Below are 21,835 nucleotides of genomic sequence, written 5' to 3'. Positions count from 1 at the left end.
TCTCTTCTGAAGAGTTTGATAAAACAGTTTTGCCCTGGGACTTGACATGCAATGCAATTGTATGTTCCTTATTATAGAGGTTTTGACTGCAATTCCATCATTAATGTTGAGTTCTGTTTTGTGTTATATGGAAAATGCAACCTATCTTTCCCCAAACTGGCAGCACTTGCTCCATGAATAGAGAATTAATCTCCTGAGAATTTATAAGTAAATCTGATGGTTCAAACTAACTGATAAGCATCTCAGCCTATTCTTTTTTCTGAATGATCTTACTAACAAAATAATGCAGACATTTTAAACTTTCCATTCAGGTAAAATTAATTGAAATATTTTGTATTGGCTATATTTGGTGAAATTTGGTTGTAATTAAGCAAGTTATTAACAATTGTATGTGATTGCTCTGATAGTATAGGCTGTTGGTATTGCAGGTAATTTAAGGGGGGTTCATGGTGACATCACAGGTAACTCAACCAATCACCACTTCCTTTACAAACTGCTGCTATTGATTGTAATTGCGCAGTGGCACAGCAAAATTGCCAACTTCAGGTACTCAAATGTTATGAGATTGTTTTAAAAACCATGAGATTTTAATTAATAAAACTTGGGGTTTTTTCTTTGCCTTATGTTTTTTAGGAATTCAGAATATGTGAGTCACACTTCAAGCCTTTTCTCTGCAAACCTGAGGCCTAAGAACTTATGATACTTTTGTAAAGTAAGTTGAGATTCTCATGTAATCACTTGTGTCCATGAGCAAGAGCATCACAAAAAACACCAAATGTCAGGATATTTCATACTAAAACTGCAAGAGTTGGCAACACATCATGAGGGAGACTGGACATTTGTTATTGTTCTTCAAAGTTTGTATCGTTTATATTAGGGGTGCTGTGGGGGGCCTGTGGGCCCTGACTACAGAATACATGATGGAGGGGTGGGCAGGCCAAATCTGAGCAGCTCAGTGACTCTGTGTGTCAGCTTGTAATGCTTCTCACTCATATCTGGCCTGACTGCCCCATCATCACAAGAGGGGGTGGCCAGCCCAAATTTCAGAGATGGTGTGATCCTGTGCACCTGCTACCCCTGCTCAAAAAAAAAAACAAAAAAAACAAAAAACAAAAAAAACCTTCTGCAGGCCTTTCAGAACCCATGGGAATTGGTTAACCCCAGCCCCTAGGGAGAAGTGAAGTAGAAGGCTCCAGGAACCCCCAGTCCTCAGAAATGGGGGAGGATTGGATCTGGACTTTTGGTGCTTCATGAGGAAGTAGAAACATGGGAAGAGGAGGAGGATGACTCCCAGAACTATCTGGCCCTTGCTAGGGATGTTGTTCTTCAGCCTGATGGCCTCTCTGGGTAAGAGCTTGAGGCTGAGAGATCATAAGGGGATGAGCTCAGAGCTGAGTTTGGGGTAATGTGGGGAAAGAGCACAGGGCTGGGTGTGAGGCAGCAGGAGGAGATTTAATATAAAGCTGGGTGTGGGGAAGTGGTGGTGTGGGTGCAGGCGTAGAGAGCTTGGAGCTGGATACAGGGCAGGAGAGGAACAGCTATGAACTCCCGCTTTAGGAAAATTCTGATTGTACCTATGGGTTTTGTGCAAGCCTGGGCTCCACGGTGCTTTTAAGGCTGCTCTGCTGGGGTAGTTGAGGCAGGAGCACAAGAGTCCTTAAATCATGCAGACATTGGGTCTCAGGATGGGATTCTCCCTGCCTTTGACCTTTATGTAGTGCTGATCTTGCATATGCTTTAACTGCTTTATATTGTTCTAGTGATGCAAAGCAGCTGTAGATCCACTATCTGGCTGATGTACTCTGGCTACTTGACGTTATGGTGTTCTGCTGAATCTTCCCTTAAAAGTTAAAATAAATTAAGAATGATACTACATATAATCCAATTATTAGAAATATAGCATGGTAGCTTTTGCTTTGCGGGTATCGTTTCATATTCAAGTATTAAATGTATGATTATTTTCAAAAACTTTTGTTTTTTTGTTTGAGAATTTCCTTAGTGTTAAGATGGAGTTAAATTTGAGAATCTGTATCTTGTTTAAGGATAAAAAACACTAGAGATACTTGTTGTTATCACAAAGCCAAGCATTGAAAACTCAGGAAATTGGGAGTTAAGGTTACACTTAAAAGAAATCCAAATAGGATAAGGTAAGATATGCAGTTAGGCATCCAAACAATCTTAACTCTGTCTTGTAGTAATACAACAAGAGGAAAGAAAACACAATAAAAATCTAATGTCTCTAAAAATCAGCATAAACTAATCTTCTAAGGCGGACTCTCACAAGATGTCACAGGCTGAGGCCCAATAAAAATAAAAATCTAATGTCTCTAAAAATCAGCATAAACTAATCTTCTAAGGCGGACTCTCACAAGATGTCACAGGCTGAGGCCCAATAAAAATAAAAATCTAATGTCTCTAAAAATCAGCATAAACTAACCTTGAACCACAAACATTAAAATGCCTTAATCGTAGTCTTATGATTATTGTATGACACCACTAGGGCAGAGTTAAGATTTTGTTGTAATCTATTTAGATTTCTTTTAAATGTAACCTTAAATCTGAATTTCCTAAGCTTATAATGCTTGGTTCTGGAATAATTACAAACACCTGTGTAATTTTTATTAAATTACTGATATTGTACCTGCCAGACTGATGCAAACATAAAATTCTGTTGTTGTTGTTGTTGTTATTTTGTCTCGGAATTCTAAGAAGGTTATTCTAATAAGTGCCTCTTATGTGATTTTTTTACTAGAGTCACATGAGATGTCCCAGGGTGGGTAGCTCTGAGTTCATTAAGCACCTTTCAGATCCTTGTGTACAAAACCAAGAGAGTCTGAAATTCAATCAAAAAAAGGTAGACTTCTGCCTTGCTTGTACTAGATCTGATCAATCTCACCCAAGAATAATGGGGAATAAAACAAGCAATTGCTGCCTTTGTCTGAGGCTGCAAGCATAACAATAACTTGACTGCACACAACCCAAAACTGTTCCACTGCTGGTACTTTGTCCTGATACAGAAGATGCCAATTGGATTCTCTTGGTTTCCAGCACTTTATATGGATATGCTTGTGTGTAGCCTCAGCAGAGTACAGAACTAGATTATGACTATTGCTCCAGGCTTCTCCTGCCAAAGACATAATCTCATGAGGTTCGTGTATAAATCAATGTATGTGCAAGGCAAGTGAGACCAGTGGCTGGCTGTCTAGGTCTTGGGTTGTCATTGGTGGTGGAGAGCAGATATAGCTTTGCCAACTTATTGGACAACCAACGCAATGTAGAAAAACAAATTCCTATTTTTCTGTTGCAAATGATGTGGGTATAGAGCCTTCCAAGGCGGACTCTCACAAGATGTCACAGGCTTAGGCCCAATATATGAAAATGGGGTCTAATATGAATGGAGCAGGCTTACAAATAAAATTATAGTGGAAAAATAAAATGTGGTCCCTAATAGCGGGGAAAATTTCTTGTGAGAAATGTGCCTGACAAATGATGCTAATATTTATATACTGATTTTCATGAATCTTATAATCAGACATGCAATTAAAATAACCACAGATGCATAAATTTGGAATATTCTATTAAAATAAGTGTATATCTGGATGAACAATCTTTCAATGTTTATGTTTTTAACCTTTTAGGAAGATCAAAGATGAGTGTAAACAGTGTCAGGAATTTTGCAAATCATATGAGACCTGACTTTCTCAGGAACAGTGCAGATGGTCTAACATTGGTGTAAAAACAGTGTAACTACTTCCCAGGCTGATTTATGCTTTGAACTGTGTACTAAACTGACTTGTTTACAAAACTAGTTTAAATTTATGTAGCTTGGCCAAGGTTTAAAGGTGACATTCAAAGGAAAATAACATTGTCCAAGCCCAATTTTATTTCTTTATTATGCGTAAAGACCTGCTAAAATTTTAAGTATTATTTTTTGTTCGTGTACATTAGAATTTCAGATCTAGCCTACCGTGTTTTTCCTGGGAGAATCTATTGGAGAATAAGCAGCATTATTACCTCACACTCAGATGAACTAGGAGTGTGACCAGCTAAGATTTGTTTAACTAGACTAATAAAAACTCCTTGTTTTTGTTAATATTTAGTTATTCAACTCCAGTAACTGTCAAAAGATGGGAGAAAAGATTTCTTTGTGAAATGTATGTCTCTGTGTTTTCATCGATTTCAAGACCAGAAGAGACCATTATGATCATCTAGTTGTATAACACAGGCCTAAAGTAATGATTGGAGCATATTTCTTTGAAAAAAATCCAATCTTGATTTTAAAAACAGTCAGTGACATAAAATCCACCACAATCTGTGGTAAATTGTTCCAGTGGTTAATTACTAGATTTTTTTAAAATAATATATTCTTATGTGTATGGGTGCTATTAGAATATAAATAATAATCATCAAACAGCAAACATCTGTATCATATTAATGTTTTTGACAGCATAGAAGTGACTTTGCTTTGCTACTTTGATAGGCTGGTTGCATATTGTGGCAGCGTTAAAATCAGTGCAGCTTGGTCTTTTTGTTGCTACAGCCTTCCTTAGCTATGTCTGCACAGGGGACATTTATTAAATATTCCCACAGGAACATCTGGGAGAACCATCTGGAATTTTTGAGTAAAGTTCCATAGTGAAGAAGACAAGGCCAAACTTCAACCTGAGTGCCCCAGGTGTTTGGCTGGTGGGGGTGGGATCAGGGTTAAGGTTGTGGGCACTTTCCATCCTGTCACATGTCTGTAGCAGAGAAATGACCATGGAGCAGATGTAACTGTAGCTTTGAATTTGTTCCTTGCTTTAATCCCAGGGTACGAGGCCCTTGGGCTGCAGTTGGCAGTAATTGCCCACCTCCGCCTTGGTGCCGCCGGACGCGTGGGCCTGCAGGCTCCGCAGAAGGACGGTAGGGGGCGCTGCGCTGCCCTCCCGCCTGCAGACTACATTTCCCAGAATGCAGCTGGCGCGGGGCTCCGTCTATAAGTAAAAGCGGAAACAAAAGGGCCAGCGAGTGAGAGCGGAGAGGATCCGCTCCCGGTCCCGGTCCCTCGCGCTCTGAGCCCGGCCTCCGCCCGGAGCGACCGCACGCGCCCAGCTGGGGAGTAGACGCCCGCTGCCGCCTCCCAGACCCCCGAGCCGGAGCGCGTCGCCGCCCGCACTATCGCCCTCCATGGCGCTGAAGCGGATACAGAAAGTAAGTGCGGCCGCGCCGGGCCCTGCAGTTGGGAGCCGGGAGCCGGGCGCCGGGCCTGGGGCTGAGCCGCGGGGAGCCCGCGCTGCGGGAGGTGGGCAGAGCAGGGTGCTGTGGGATCGGGCAGAGGCTTATGTCGGGGGAGAGCGGGGCCCCAGGGGAGTTGCGAGGGGAAGGAGCTGGGGTGGAGGGGAAAGGGAGGATCGTATTGTGGCAGCGGGGCTGGTGAGGGGAGAGGGAGGATCTATTGTAGGGGAAAAGGTGATGGGGGAGAGGGAGAACTGTAGGGGAAGGGCTGTATGGGAGGGGAGCTGGTGAGGAGGAGAGAGGGAGGATCGTGCTAGAAGGGAAGCCGGTGGTAGGGGTGAGGGAGGATTGTATAGGGGAAGAAAGGCTGTATGGGCGCCGAGGAGAAGAACTTCATGTATCAGAGGACAGAATAATAGGTGTTGAATCTTGGCTGTAGTTCTGCTCCTCTGAGTAAGGGGGCTTTCATGTCTTTGCTATGCCAACGGGGATGTGGATAGTTTATTACTTCTGACTGTTCTTTGTTTCTCCTCCCCCATGGAGTAATAGCACAGTAGAGTAATGATGCTTCGTAGCTGCAGGGCAATCTGGATAAAGTTTAACACTGTACGAACACTAACCTTCACGAGGCCCAGATGAGGTGGGCAGTTGCAGTTGCCTTATACTGGGGGAAACTGAGGCACTCAGCAGTTGAAGGCTTGTCTATACAAGGGAAATATTGTGTGGTGCTGACAGCAGGTGTCAACAATGCAGTTTAGTTGCAAATGTAAACAAGAGGGAACTGTGTTCAATGCCACTTCAGAAACTGCTTTAATTCTGGTATGGCCAGTGTCTGGCTTGAGGTTCCCTATCGGGTCAGTGACAGAGCTGAGAGTAGAATTTGGGAGTTCCCGTTTCTCAGCCCTTTACCTTTATTCACCAGATCATGTTCCTTCTAGATAGGATCAGTGTTTTGGTGGAAGGATCATAGCAGTTCTGATGCATCCTTCATTAATCTCAGAGGGACTTTGTGTGAGTCTAGTTCTTCTTGTTCCCCTCATTGGTAACAATTGCTCTCCTAAATCTTATTTGTTTTTCTATCACATTCAGAGCCTGCTCAGTAAAGCAGCTTGCGATCATACTTTAGTTGATCATTTCCTTCCCAGTGTTGCATAATGTGTGCAAAGGCTGACAGTGCCTCACTTCGAAGGAAGGAAACTATCTTATTTAGGCCATGTCTAGGTTACAGGTGTCACAGTGCCATAACTATGTTGCTGTAGCATTGTAGTGTATGTGCTTCCTAGAGCAGTGGAAGGGGTTTTCCCTTCACTGTAGGAACTCCACCTCTGTGAGTGACAGAATTTATCACACCCCTGAGCACTATAGCAGGCGAAGGCAACCTCTGGCACGTGGGCTGAAGGTGGCACGCAAGCTGATTTTCAGTGGCACTCACACTGCCCAGATCCTGGTAACCAGTCGGGGGGGCTCTGCATTTTAATTTAATTTTAAAATGAAGCTTCTTGAACATTTTAAAACCCTTATTTACTTTACATGCAACAATAGTTTAGTTATATATTATAGACTTATAGGTAGAGATTTTCTAAAAACATTAAAATGTATTACTGGCACGCGAAACCGTAAATTAGAGTGAATAAATTAAGACTTGGCACACCACTTCTGAAAGGTTGCCAAGCCCTGCACTATAGTTATGTCGACCTAACTTTTAAACGTAGACCAGACCTCAGATAGTCCTGCCCCAAAGAGCTTACGGTCTTTTTGCTTTTTCTCTATTTGTACAGTGCCTAGCACAATGGAGTCTTTATCCAGGACTCAGACACCTAAGCACTTTGATAATACAGATAATAATAATAACAACTAATACATCACTTAGGTGCCCTGCTGCTGCCACATTAGGTCCGACACAACTGCAGTGGAAATTAGCTACTAGTAACCACTGTGATGACTTCTTGGCTATCATTCAGGGTATCTTGTCATGGTCTGTGTGAGGAGCATGTTTCTATCTGGCAACTTTCACATGAAATGTACAGCCTGGACATCTAGCAGGAACTCTGCACCAAGGAAAGACCAGACCAGGTCAAGGCACGGTTGTTATGTCAAAGCAAAGTAAGCATAAATGTAGGGATTTTTTGTTTAATGAGGGTGTAGCAGAGGAAGAATTCTTTCAGTCGTTTATATGTTAGGCACCAACAATCAAGGAAAAAGCATGTGTGTAGGATATCCAATTTTTAATAAAAAAACAAAAGCGAGGAGTCCTTGTGGCACCTTAGAGACTAACAAATTTATTTGGGCATAAGCTTTTGTGGGCTAAAACCCACTTCATCAGATGCATGCAGTGGAAAATACAGTAGGAAGATTTATATACACGGAGAACTTGAAAAAATGGGTGTTGCCTTACCAGCTCTAAGGAGACTGATCAATTAAGGTGGGCTATTATCAGCAGAAGGGGAAAAAAAACAACAACAACTTTGAAATGAGAGATCCTGATTCTCACTACAAAACAGTTGACAAAAAGGTGTGAGTAACAGTAGGAGAAAAATTAGCATGACGAAAAAGTTTTTACTTTGTATAATGACCCATCCACTCCCAGTCTTTATTCAAGCCTAATTTAATGGTGTCCAGTATGCAAATTAATTCCAGTTCTGCCGTTTTAATTTGTCATTAATGTCAGGGGATTGATCAAAATTACTATTGACATCTTTCTTATCTTGAGTGTAAGGCTATACTGTTATGACTATGGCTCCGTGTTTGTCACGGAGGTTGTGGAAGTCACGGTTTCCGTGATTTCCTGTGACCTCCATGACTCCTGCAGTGATCGGTGTGGCTGTCCCCCGGGCTGCTGGAGCGGCTCTACAGCCCGCTGCTGGAGTGGCTCCGGTGCTGGCCATTACTCTGGCAGCTTCGGGCAGCTGGCCTTGGGGACCGCCTGAGCAGCAGTCCTAGCGGTGGCTGGAGCGGCCACTGGTCTCTTTGGGACACCCTCCACAGTGGCAGCCGGAGCAGCTGCTTGGGCCCCTCTTTCCCCTGTGGCGGACCCCCTGGGGTGTCTGCTCCCACCTCACCTGTGGCGGCAGCACCCACCCTAGAGTTCAGTCATGGGTATTTATGGTAAAAGTCATGGACCGGTCACGGACTGTGATTCCTTTGTTTCTTGCCTGTGACCGGTTCATGACTTTTACTAAAAATACCTGTGATTACATCGTAGCCTTAGTTATAAGCCACTAGGTCCAAGGAAAAGTATCATCATATGAAGTACAGGTATCAGGCTATTATGCTGATACAGAAATATTATAATTTTGTTACTTACAACTTTTTGAGAACATAGCTAACTGATCCTGGTTTTCTGTAGAATATTTTATCAACAGCTAGAAACACTGTCAACCTATTTGGCCCTTAAACATATCACAAATGAGTTTGTAAATGGCATCTGTAAATGTCAAGGATTTAAATGACAAAACTTTAAAAAAAAAACAAAACCAAAAAAAACCAAAAAACCACCTTTCTTTCCCAAATACTGCATGCCCTATCAGAATCAGTCTTTCACTGCAACAAAAGCTAGATGTCTGTTATGAAAGGTAAGAAACATGGGAACTCAGAATATTTATACTTATAGCTTATCTAAGGTTATAAAACTGATATGTACTTCATCTTGCTATTGTTGATGCTGTGTAATTAGTGTTTTCATCTAACACTATTTTGCTGTGTTCACGTGAATAATTGTTTGATTTCTACATTACTATACGGTTGATGGTGGAAATGGAGGTTGGTTGTTCTGTAGCAATCAGTTAACATGCAGCTAGTGAAGCTATGACTTCCAATGTACCAACTGCTGAACATAAAATCAAGAGATTAAAGCACGAGTTGGAACTTGGGAGATCTAAATTATATTCTGTTGGGAGATCTAAGCCTATTCTGCCACAGACTGTATTTGTGTTGTTGAGCAAGTCATTTAGCCCTCTCTGCATCATTTTCCCATCTGTGAAATGTAAACAATTCCTGCCTAGTTCACACGGGTTTTAAGGTTCACTTAAATGTTAGCATAGTGCTTTGAGGTCATTGGATGAAAGGTACTTTATAAATGCAAAGTGTGAGTGTATTTAAAGTTGTTTTGGTGTTGCTGTAGTACTTTTTTTTGGTTGCTGTCTTCGTTACAAATTGGGACTGCTTTAATGACAAATAGTGAGCATGGAAGTGGGAATGTCGAAATTGCTATCTTGAATCAGGTCCATTTTGTTCAGCATCCTGTCTCCAACAGTGGCCAGTACCAGATGTATCAGAAGAAGATGCAGGAACCCAACAGTGGACAGATTTGGTTTTTTTTTGCCCCCCCCATGTTAGGTCTTATCCTGATCTTTAATATATGGAGACTGACTTAAACCCTGAAGGATGAGGCTTAATATTCCTCCCCAAGTCATCATCAATCATGATAACTCTGGTTGGTGGTCTTATCCATATACATTTAAAATCCCTTTTTGAATCTTGCTAAATTTTTGATCTGACTTCTTTGGCAATGTTACAGTCTAATTATGTGTTATGTGAAAAAAGTATTTCCTTTTATCGGTTTTGAATTTGCCATATTTTGATTTCTGTGACTGATCCCTTGTTCTTGTGTTATGAGCCAAGGAGAACAGACACTGAGGCAATTTATCTACATCAGTGGTTTTCAAAGTTCAGGTCATGACCCAGTACTGAGTCGTGGAATGCAAGGCACTGGGTCACGTTGCTCAGCACCCAGGGACCCTGACGGCTGGCAAATAAAAACTAATAGTCCCTACCTGTTCTGACACCGCGCTGTGCCCTGGAGGCAGCCAGCAGCAGGTCTGACTCGTAGGCAGGGGGGGTCACAGGGCTCCGCATGCTGCCTGAGCACTGGCTCCGCACTCCCATTGGCCGGGAACCGGCCAGTGGGAGCTGCAGGGGTGGTCCCTGCAGGCAAGAGCTGTGCAGAGCTGCTTGTGCGCCTCTGCCTAAGAGCCAGACCTGCTGGCTGCTTCCGGGGTGCAGTGCCAGGACAGGCAGGAAGCCTGCCCCTGCACCCTAGCTGTGCCGCTGACCAGGAGCCACCGGAGGTAAGCCTGGGCCCCAATGCCCTGCTCCAGCCCTGAGCTCCCTCGAACCCGGATCCCCTTCCTGCACCCCACCCCCTCATCCCTGGCCCCATCCCAGAGCCTGCACCCCCAGCCCAGAGCCCTGACCCCCTCCTGCACTACAACCCCCCGCCCAAGTCCTGAGCCCTCTCTCACACCTGAACCCCTCGTTCCTAGCCCTGAACCCCTTCCACATCCCAAACCCCTCATCCCCAGCTCCGTTGAGTCGCGGGCATCAACAGTTTTATTCAACTAGGTCTCCAGAAAAAAAGTTTGAAAGCCACTGATCTGAATCATTCTTTATCTTATATACCGTATATACTCAATCATAAGCTGGTTTGTTTATAAGCTGACTCCCCAAGATGGATAAGTAAAAATGGAAAAATTTTATAACCCGTTCATAAGCCGACCCTATAATTCAGAGGTCAGCAAACTTTGGCTCCTGGGCCATCAGGATAAGCTGCTGGTGGGCCGAGATGGTTTGTTTACCTTGAGTGTCCGCAGGCATGGCATTAAACCTAAGTAAACAAAGTATCCCGGTGCACCACCTGCTTACCCTGACAGGCTGGGACAGCAACTGGTGGGGAAATTTTTTTGAGAGGAGAAGCTGGGAGTCAGGGGAGTAACCCCTGTGACCACCCCTCACATTACCCCACCCCTAGCCTGGAACCCCGACACTCTCCCTATCCCATCCCTTCCCACCTTATCTAGGAAGGGCCAGGGGAGGATGTCTCTGGACTGGCTGGAGCTGCTCCGGCGGGCCAGACCCAGAGCTGCAGCTGCTTCGGAGGCTGGGGGCAGAGCAGCGTGGCCAGAAGCCGAGAGACTCTGGCCTTGCCTCTTCCCTTCAGGCTGTGCTGCTTCTCTTTGCTCCCGCTGTTGAGGAGAGGGGCTGTGTCCCACCTCTCCCTCTCTATACCCGTTCATAACCTGACCCCTTTCTATGGGGCTTCTCTTTTTTACTAAAAAATTCATCTTATGAATGAGTATATAATGGTACTTTTATCGTGTCTCCTTTCTAAGGTAAAGAGTCACAATCGTCTCTCATCTTTTTTTTTTTTTCCATACGTGAGTTTTGCCAGGCCTTTTCTGAACCCCTTCTTAATTCTATGCTTTTGTTTGTGATGAGCGGATCAGTACTGCATGCAGTAATCCAAATGAGGGCCGCAACATTGATTTTTATATAAAGATGTATTTTCTGCATTAATATGCATCTCATTCCTTAAGTATCCATCTATTTTGAATCTTCCTTGTGTTGAAGTGAACACAACTTATATGGTCAGAATATTTTAAGGAATAGCATTTGTTATGTGCTTGAATGACTTGTGAATAAATTTGCACACTAAGCGCTTGTGCTGTCTACCTTGGGGCTTAGTTTGGTTGTACAACACTATCTTAAATACACAATTGTTTTTAATCTGAAATAACTCTGAAGAAATGCTAAAGGAGGAGTGCGATGGGGTGGATGAGACATCAAAGTCCTGCCATGGTCATCTCAGGTAAGGAGCAGTTGGAGAGATTGTCCAAATAGGCAGCCAATCAGGGCCCGATAGGGCCCTATAAAAGGGAGCTCCAGAGACAGTTCAGTTCCTTGCTGGAGCAAGAGGGGTGCAGAGGGACTCCTGGCTGGCGAAGGGAACTGCAGCACAGTGGATAGTTCAGTGCTAGTAGGGAATGGGGGAGCACGGAAGAACTCCTGACTGGCTGCTGGGCCTGAGCTTAAAAGACCCCTGAGCTAAGGGTAAGGCATCAGTGAAGGCTGGGGCCACAGGGAAGTGGCCCAGAGAACTGAAGATAGTTTTACTAAAGGGACACAGTGGCACGTGGCTGCTATTCCAAAGGTTCCTGGGCCGGGACCCAGAGTAGTGGGTGGGCCCTGAAACCCCACATAGGCCATTGGGAAAGGGCCTACAATTGGACATCAGTAAATCTCCGGAAGGGGACTGAACTGTCAGGATGCCCAGCTGAAGACTGGGGCCAAACCAGACTAAGCGGGCAAAACCACTGCCTCCAGGGAGGATGCCCTATGGGCAGGGCCGGCGCTACCATTTAGGCGACCTAGGCATTGGCCTAGGGTGCCAGAATTTTGAGGGGGGCGCTATTTTGCCAGGGGGGCGGCATGCGGCTCTGGGGGACCTACCACAGTCATGCCGGTGGACGGTCCGCTGCTGTGGCAGCTCCGGTGGAGCTGCCGCAGTCATGCCGGTGGACGGTCCGCTGGTCTAAAGGCTCCGGCGGACTACCGCAGTCATGTCTGTGACAGGTCCACCGGAGCCTTTAGATCAGCGGACCGCCCGCCGGCATGACTGCGGCAGCTCCATTGGAGCCGTGGGGGGCGGCGAAATGGCCGTCCGCTTAGGGCGTCAGTAACGCTGGCGCCGCTCCTGCCTATGGGTTCAGCCCAACGGCAGGGCTGGGACTAGTTTAAAGACCGCTGACACCCAACCAGAGGGGGTGCTCATGAGAGGTAGGTGCCAACCCCATTACAAGTAGATATGGAAGGGCAGCTGAAGTTGCTAGATCCAAAATTGGACACATTTTTCTTCTCGTTTGGGAAGTGAAGATGGTGGTTTTCTCAGGTCTCTTCCCTCCCCCCCACCCCCATTCCCCTCTTTTCCCCTGCCAACACCTCACCCTCTCAAAATTTAAACAAAAAAAAAGGGGAGGGTGTCATCAGCTGAGCCTCATGAATGGTACTACAGTAATAAATTAGCAGGCATGGATGAGAAAAATAGCAAGGAAACAGATTTCACTTTCAAATGGGTCATTAAACTAACGGAAAACCAGTTAAAAAAAGATGAAATACCCTGACATTGTCTCCTTAAATGATGTACAGTTTTCCTACATGATTACAAAACCTAAAAAGACTAACTCTAGGTGAAGGTCTCTTACAAAATTTAGTTTTAAATTGGCATTTTTAGACCATCTGAGAAGATGACAACTAGAACTCAGTGACTTTTCAGGTTTACTGTAAATGTCGGTGGTTATGTCGTGGGGCCTCAAGTCTATGGAGGTATATAGAGGGCCCTGAGCAGATAGAGTTCAGTGAGTTCTTCATAGCTTTAGCAAGCACCTCAAAGAACTCTGGGAAGAACAAAGGGCTGGCAGATAACACAATGATGTCACCTAGAAATTCATGTCTATCTAGACATACTGTCTCTGGCTGAGCTTGAGTATTCTTATGACAACTAGAATTTTTTTATTTTAAAAATGGCTATGGGACTTGGGAGTTCTGTGAAGTGTCTGCTCAGATTAATAGTTCTAATAACATCTATGTTAAAGATGGCAGTACTTACTAAGGAAATGGAGATGTAATATACAGTGAACCTTAATAAGTGAACATATTTTCTTGTTTATTTTAGTGTTAATTGGTGCTCTAACATCTCCCTAGTATCAGCATCATAATTTCTGCTGTACCATAACTTTTTCTTGGTGATCTATCCTGTAACACTGTTTCCAGACAAGGCACTTCTCAGAGGTGTACAGCACACAGGCTCCTAGAGCAAACTAATACCTGAAAAGAGGTATTCTACACCATGGGAGAGGTATAACCAAACCAGCCAAAAGCTAATGATCAGGAGATAATTGTAAATGAAGGACTTTTGCATATTAGTGAATAAGTGAATGCAGAACAGTAAGGCTTGTCCATTGTGTCCTCGCTACTAGACTAAACTTCACCAATTGCTCTCAACTCTGTGAGAAATCTGTTTTTAGTCCCTCAGATTAATCTGCCTCACACTAAGAGGGACCCCTTGACTGCCTCTGGTCAGTGATCTGCTTTGCCATAGGACACAAGTTGATAGATTTGTCATCAAAATCATAGATTTAGACTGCACAATGTCCAATCTATACTGGAAGCTCCTTAGGGCAGGAACTGCATCCCCTATTATCTGTGTTCTGTGCAGCACCAAGTACGTAGTCAGCACTAAGCAAATAAAATATATATAAAATTCACTTCTGAAACTCTTGATGCTTGTAAGCTCTAATTGATTTCATATGTATAGTAATGTGCTGCAGTGTAAACTAGACTTGGGAGTTCTGCAGGTGAGTCTTTTGTAACTAGCAAATCTTTGAAAATTAGAGAGGCTACCCCATTTGGTGCAAAATATGAATATGCAGGTTCTAAGGTCTTGCTGTATCTAACATTAGGTAGCTCAGTGAATTTGTTCACATGGCTCTTCTGTGGAGAGCTGTTGTCCGATGGTTGGTGCTCAGAACCCTTCATTTTCATCTCTGTTCATGGACTTCATTATAGGGTTACTGTTGAGAAGTCACTTTCTTTATAAGCCACTATTTTTCCAGGGCTTACTGCTAGTGATCAAGAAGAAATGGGGTTTCTGATGCTTGTTCGTAGCTCAAACTTAATTATGGCAATACTTGAAAATGTCTTTTCAGCTGTTCTTGTTATTAGTGTGGAGGAACTTTGATTTTTTTTTATTTCAGAAGATTTTTTTTAAAAAAATTTAAATAAGTGGCTTTTGACACGTTTTTGAATGAATTAAGTTTAAAAATGAGGGATATCGTAGTCTTGTATACACAACTTTTATTTTTTCCACTAAATTGAAATGTAAAGAGGCGTTCATACACTTAACTGTCAGTGAAATAACACATCTGTGTTTCAGTATATAATCATGTGTGCATACAAATGGTCAAACATCATACACTAAGTTGAATCGTACTATTCAAAAAACATTTTCATTTGTTCCTATAAACCAACAAAAGTCAATATAAAAAGAAAGCAAAATTATAGTTGCCAATGTACATGCATAATTGAGAAATTCTAAGCCATAACTCTACTCCAGGTTAATCAGACATTTAACCTAGACAGTAACATGCATGTGTAGGGGAAAATTATTGTCTGAGAACCATAATCCAAAGCTTGCTCATTCCAGCCTGCAAAATGTTAACCACAATGTCTGATTGATAGTTTTCTTTGTATTGAATGATGATTTTGTTGGATGATAAAAGGTCTGGGGGAAAGGTAAAAAGTTTTATTTAAGCAACGTGATATGAAGTGTTAGTTTGTGTTAAGCTTGGAGAATTAAGAATCATTACATTTTCATGGTAAGATATAAGCAATGCATTTAGACACTTGTCGGAAGTTTAATTTCAAAAGCAGATAAACTAGTAGTTGTCTAGTGGGAATCAATAGAAAGTGAGGTTGTGATGTATAATTACGTACAAGCAAAAAATAAAAAGTGTAATTATATGATGTATAAAAGTGAGGGTAGAAAGATCATGGGAAAGAGTGGAAATGAACATGGCAGAATCAATACTGTTTCCATTTTATCTTTTTTCTTTTTCCAAAAAGGATATGGTAACATTCGTACCTAAAAAGGGATGATAACATAGCAGCGAACACATGTGTACAACAGGAGGAGATGGGTGCAATTTTTTCTACATAATGGGAATGTATGAAATGTTCCAGTACCAAACTAAACAGTTTTAGTGACTGAACTAATATCTAATTGTTAACTTTTAGGTAGACAAGACTATTGGTAACTTTTTAACCAATCTGAGCAAAATGTCTATTCAATCTAAACTTCTTAACATGACCTTGTTGATATACACCTTTACCTTATATGCAGTGACTTAAGTTTTTTGAGAACCTGTAGAGCAACAAATGTTTCCTTAAAGTTTGTGGTATGAGTCTTAATCTGTAGACCTAATTGTACCTAAAGAAGTTACATATTCTAAAAATGAGACTAGGTTATTTCTTCATTATATTCCAAGTATGCATTTATGCAGGAAGGAGTCACTGTTAAAAATAATTCTTATCATACTGTTCAGTGGAAGTGTGTGTGTTAATGAATGTCTGGCTTGTATATTCCACTCAGAATATAGTTGGGTCTGAAATAATCACACTTATTTCACTGGCAGTTTATCTAAAGTGCAAAATACTGATACCCCTTTTCGCTGGAGCAGCTAGCCAAAAATTCAGTGTCTTGTGGGCTGTTCCAGTGATAATGGAGCCAGGTACCTTTGATGCATGGAGTCTTGTTTATTTACAAGGAATGTGCAAAATCCAATTTCACTGAACACAGAAGGAACAAAACAGGAAGCAGTTTCCTTGCTCACAGCCCCAAACCTCTTTCAGCCAGCAGCAGATCCAAAACCTCTCTAGGCTTCTCTCAGGGCCACCCACTATGCTGGTCCAGGCTATATCTGGAGCTTCCTTCTATTTCTGTATGCTTCTCTGCTGGTGTCATTTCCCCTCCTCAGTTCCCTTTTCAAACAATACCTGTTAAGCCCTGAGTAGTGGCCTTGGGTGTGCCTTTATTTTGGGCAGTGACATGGGCCTGTGGGTTGATTTGGAAACTATTATTTTGAGAGCTTAATTGTTTCTACCATCTTAAATGAAAAGCAGCGGTTAAGCCTCATTGAAGCTGATGTGTGTAACCCAGCCTATACTGATAAAAAAACAAGATGGCTTTCAGTATCTATGCAGCCATTAATTTATCAGTGTATCTGTAAATGATTGGAATTGCTGTTTATAGTTTGTTGGAATAGAAGTTTAAATTTGATCTTAAATGCTGTGTGATTAGTTATGTGAATTAAGTAAGAGTACATTTCACAGTGATGGATATCAACTGTCTGTTAATTTGAAAAAGACTGGAACATCTTAATGGAAGGACACGTAGGAATGATGAAGTCTTTCAAAAGAGCTTAAATTACTAAATGAAAAGGTAAACCATGGGAAATACATCCTTACCTATGGTGCATCTGATGCTTTCATAAAGCCGTCAGTTAAGTTTTCCAGTATGGAAATTCCTAATACTAATGACTTTCTATTCATTCCTTTCTTCATTCCCTTCCTTTTCTACCTTTAGGAAAATCCACAAGCACTCCTCTGGTACTCTCTTGCCTCCCCTTGTACTAGCACTGCTCTTGCTGTTCTATCGCTGGTGGAAATGCTAATGTAGACCAGGCAAAGGAGCTTGTTCTCCAACCTTGCTCAGAGTGGTAGCTTCTAAACCTGATCTAGGCTTCTAGTTCCTCCAACAACTGGAGCAATGCTGAAATGCCTCTGTAGGTACAGTCCTAAGGATCAAGAAAGCAAATTGGAGATATATTCAGAATAAGTTTATCTGGCAGTGCTTAATTGGCATTACAAGTCTACATCAAAGTGTGTGTTCCTGAGTTAGTGGTAGGAGAAAAACTTGGACTGTGTAGAGATCATTTTGGAAAGGAAGTTTGAAGTCAGCAATTGTACAAAAAGCTTTGGGAAACCTCCAGGAGTTTGAGATCTTTACCATAAGGACGATAAGTTGCAATATCCATGGCATCTAAATATAGAAGTAAATCAGGGTGGATTTACTGCAGTTTATTCATGCTGCTCCTTAAAATTCAGTTGTTAGATAAGAACTGGTAAGTATTTGTTTATAAATTCTCCTATCGTGTGTTCCTGCAAAATATTGCCCTTTACTGTACATGGCGTTACTGCTCATATTTTGCTTTAACTTGTCATTTTAAGCATGATGATAAAGTTTTGTATCTCCATACCGTTTCTTTATAACCAATTATATGTAGAGGATTATAACCACAAGATTTTAGCCTAATAATGCCTTTATGAACATCTGCAGAGAAAATAGAGGGACTGGTGGAAGTGTAAAGAAATTTAAATTACCCTCTTGAGAAATGCAAACACTTGTTAACCTTTCTGCTACTAGGAACAAACCAGCTAATCCTCCCAAGTAGGAAAAATATTGAACAGATTCATGACATGTTGAATTCCTGCATGATAGCTGAGTTCTGTTGTGGCCCTCACCTCTACTTTGAAACGGATTAAGGGCTGCTCATAGCTATGTCTCTCAGGGGTGTGAAAAATCCACGCTCCTGAGACATAGCTATGCCAACCTAAGCCCCAGTGTAGAGAGTGGTAGGTTGACGAAATAATTCTTCCATCAATTTAGCTATTTCCTCTTGGACAGGTGGATTAACTACAATGATGGGAGAACGCTTCCCATTGCTGTACTGAGTGTCAACACTGAAGTGCTACAGCAGTGCAGCTGCAGTGCTTCAATTGTGTTGCTGTAGCATTTTAAGTGTAGACAAAAAGTTAGGGTTTGTCTAATCTGGGTAGCTAAAAAACACACTGGCTATGCTGGTGAAACTCCCTAATGAAGACATGTTCCACAGATATAAATTGTATCTTGCAATGATGCAGATTATTCTGCATTGAAACCATGTTAATTTTCATCTCTGCAAGTCATGGTTTATATCTGTGCAGCATATCTACACTAAACACTTGCACCATTTAACTACATGGAAGGCTAAAAAAGTCAGTGTAGACAGGGATTTAAAGAAAGCAGTTAGTACAGTAGTCTTTATACATCTATCTTTTATTAAAGGGTGAATATTTTTTTATGCTGTGTTCTTGAAAAGATGTAATTGTCGCCCAGTTTGACCAGCCTCCCAAACGACACTAGGCTGGATCAACATCCTGCATAACTATCAATGGCACAATTTTTGGTGCAGCCTCATTGATTTTGTCAGCTGATGTAGACTAGATTTGAAAAGAAACAGTTTATCCAAATGAATTGATAGCTACCAGGCCTTGTTACAATACAGAAATTACTCTTTGCTGAGCAAATAGGAGACCGCATGGCTGCAATTGAACATGGCTTAACTGTGAGTGTAGCCAAAGATAAACCACATTCACAATTTGTTCTTGGCTACATTAGCAGTTCAATATTAATCTCTGATTCAGCTCCACTTGCTAAACCCATTTTGTCAGCAATAAGTAATTTTTGTAACATAGGCAAAGCTTTGGAGTCTATTCATAAATGTGTGGAAGAATCTGAGACTTGGCTTACGCTAGGAAGTTAGGTCAATATAACTATGTGGCTCGGCATGTGAAAAATCCACCCTCCTGAGTGATGCAGTTAAACTGACCTGTAGCCTGTGCTAGATTGATGGGAGAATTCTCCTGCCTTTTGGGGAGATGGATTACCGACAGCAGTGGAAGAACTGTTCTTCACTGAAGTGCTACAGGCATAGCTGCAGTGGTTTATGTATAGACATACCCTTAGGGCATGGTTGCACTTGCAGATGTAGAGCGCTTTGAATTAAACCAGCCTTCATAGAGCGCAGTAGGGAAAGCGCTGTAGTCTGGCCACACCGACAGCTTACAGCGCACCGGCGTGGCCACATTAGCAGCTCTTGCAGCGGCCACAGAGAGCAGTGCATTGTGGTAACTATTGCAGCATGCAAGTGGCTACAACATGCTTTTCAAATGGGGTGGGGTGGCATGGAGTGTGTTGTGTGTGTGGGGGGAGATAGCGGGTTTTTGGAGGGCTGAGAGCATGTCAGTATTCTGTCTTGTAAATTCAGACAGCAGCAGACCTCCCCCACCCCACCACACTCTCACACACAGCATTCCACAGTAATGGTTGCTTTGTCTAGGAGCAGATAAGCATGCCGGCTGTCAAACGGAGCTTTCAAAGTGCATATCCAGAACAATGACAAAAATGTCCACTTGACTTAAGGGGATTATGGGACATTTCTGGAGGCTGATCAGAGCGCAGTAATGCAACACCTCGATCACACTGATGCTGGGGCGCTCCAGTGGGGGCACATCAAACATTTTACTTGCCAAGGTAGCGTATCCGGAGCGCTCTAGCTGTGGAGTCAGAGTGCTGTACGTGTGGATGGGTAGTGAGCTGCCTTGGGGCTCCTTTAATGTGCTGTAACTCGCAAGTGTAGCCAAGCCCTTAGTGTTCAGTAACTTTCTCTGTTTTTGAATGTTACCAATTAGCAGTACTTCCTTTTGCACGGTTTTTCTATATCTTTTGCAAGAAGTCTTTTTAAGGCTTGTCTATACTGCGAAGTTGTTGACAAAACTTTTGTCTTACACGGGTACTTAAAGGCTCCCCACCCAACCCCCCTCACAAAAGAGAAAAGTTTTGCCAACGCAAGTGGCAGTGTGAACATGGCTCTCCTGCCGACAGAGCTAATGCCGCTTATGGGGCTGGAAGTATTTTGTCGGTAAAAATGCCGACCAAGTATGTTTACACACACTGACTTTTAGTGACATGGCTGTGCCTTCTCGCCAAACTTTGGATAAGATTTCCACAGCTCCTGTGCTGTAGCTAGTGCTGCTTGCCTCTTGATACTGTATGGTTGTTTGTTCAATGTGAAGGGTATCTGCACTGATTTGAGTGGAGATCTGAAGGATCCAAGATCCAATCTTCTTGATTTTCATGTAATGGTGTAGATAGTAGATGAGGAAAAAGTTCTCTGTGTGAAGAAACTTTTTAAACACAATAGGCCATTTTAGTGTTCAGCTCTTAATACTGGCAAACCAGCAGTCCCCCTGACTCCTAATTGGGGAATCTTGGCTGTTCTAGTCTGTAACAAAGGGTAATATTTTCAAACAAGCCTGGGCAATGTAGGAGCCCCAAGTATTTTAAACTCTTTGAAAATTTTACCCTAAATTTCAGTCTCTGCTAGCATAACTACTGTGATATGGTCACTTTGTATCACAACAGGACCTTGATTGGATTATAGCTTGGCTTGGCCTTCCATGTGTAGAGGCTCAAACTGTTGTTGTTTGACTAAATTGAGTTAGTATGTTTGGTCCTGCCTACTCAGGTAAGGCCAAACCATGTTTTATTCATAAATTATTGACTTAATAGTATATACAGGCTCTGTCTGAACTTACTCTGATGAAAGGTATAGCTTATTTGTTTTGGGTTTACTATTCTTTCCCAAGCACAGGAGTTTTCGTAATGGTTCCACATAATCCACACATTCATGCAGTGGGCCATTTTTGAGGATATCTTTATTTATTCATCTTCATGAAGAAAATGTTGCAAAAATTTTCTCACCAGTTCTAGGTCTGGTACAGCGGAACCGAAGGGAGCCGTATCTGGACTTGCTGTTAATGTGGTTTTAGCTAAAACTGCTGAAAACCAGTCTAATTGAAACTGTTCTTTAAAAACTGTTCTTAAAAAATATCTACCTGCCTGTGCTGCAGCCTTTATAAATTCTAATACCAATTTATCAAAACCAGTGAAAAATATTTTTGTAAACTGTCCCAGTGTTGAGGCCTTGCAGGAAATGACTTCCTTAACATAAAGCACCATTTCAGATTGGTCTGAATAAGTACATTAAAATGTTTGCCTAACAGCTGTAGGTAATGTATTGACCACATGTGCACAACTTCAGTCGCAACAGGAGGAGATACTTCTGTATCAGAATAATTGCCCCCCTACTATGTTACCCTGCATCTGTGTCATGCTGTTTGGAGTGTCTTATGACTGAGAGTGCCAACCTCAGGGCAGACTGTCAAAAGGCAGGGCAGAAACCCCAAACTGGTTGTGTTCTATAGTTTGGTTTCACCAACCTAGTAAAAACTGTGACCTCCTAAAGCACTATAACAAGTCTTATCATGCAATCACAGCAGTTCACTTGGGCATTCCAGTCTGTCTTGCCATCCAGGCAAGCTGGGCTGTGTGACAGATGGTCATTTTATACAAAAAATCACAACCATATTCAGGTTACTCCCAGTCCCAAAGGACCAGTCACTTACTTAC

At 42.4% G+C, this 21,835-nt stretch overlaps 1 protein-coding gene across 1 annotated transcript in view; it reads left to right on the top strand.

Moving 5' to 3' along the window:
• Positions 1-5,000: 5,000 nt before the first annotated feature.
• Positions 5,001-21,835, top strand: part of UBE2D1 (ubiquitin conjugating enzyme E2 D1) — a 36,603-nt gene continuing 19,768 nt past the window's right edge. The window contains exon 1 of the mRNA XM_032765880.2: positions 5,001-5,190. Within this exon, the coding sequence (XP_032621771.1) occupies positions 5,167-5,190 (24 nt within the window). The 5' untranslated portion in view covers positions 5,001-5,166. The remainder of the gene's footprint in view (positions 5,191-21,835) is intronic.

Source organism: Chelonoidis abingdonii, chromosome 15 (genome assembly GCF_003597395.2).
Source record: "Chelonoidis abingdonii isolate Lonesome George chromosome 15, CheloAbing_2.0, whole genome shotgun sequence".
In the NCBI taxonomy this organism is placed as follows: Eukaryota; Metazoa; Chordata; order Testudines; family Testudinidae; genus Chelonoidis; species Chelonoidis abingdonii.
The sequence above is the reverse complement of the archived record's forward strand: the minus strand, read 5'-3'. Positions and strand labels throughout refer to the sequence as shown.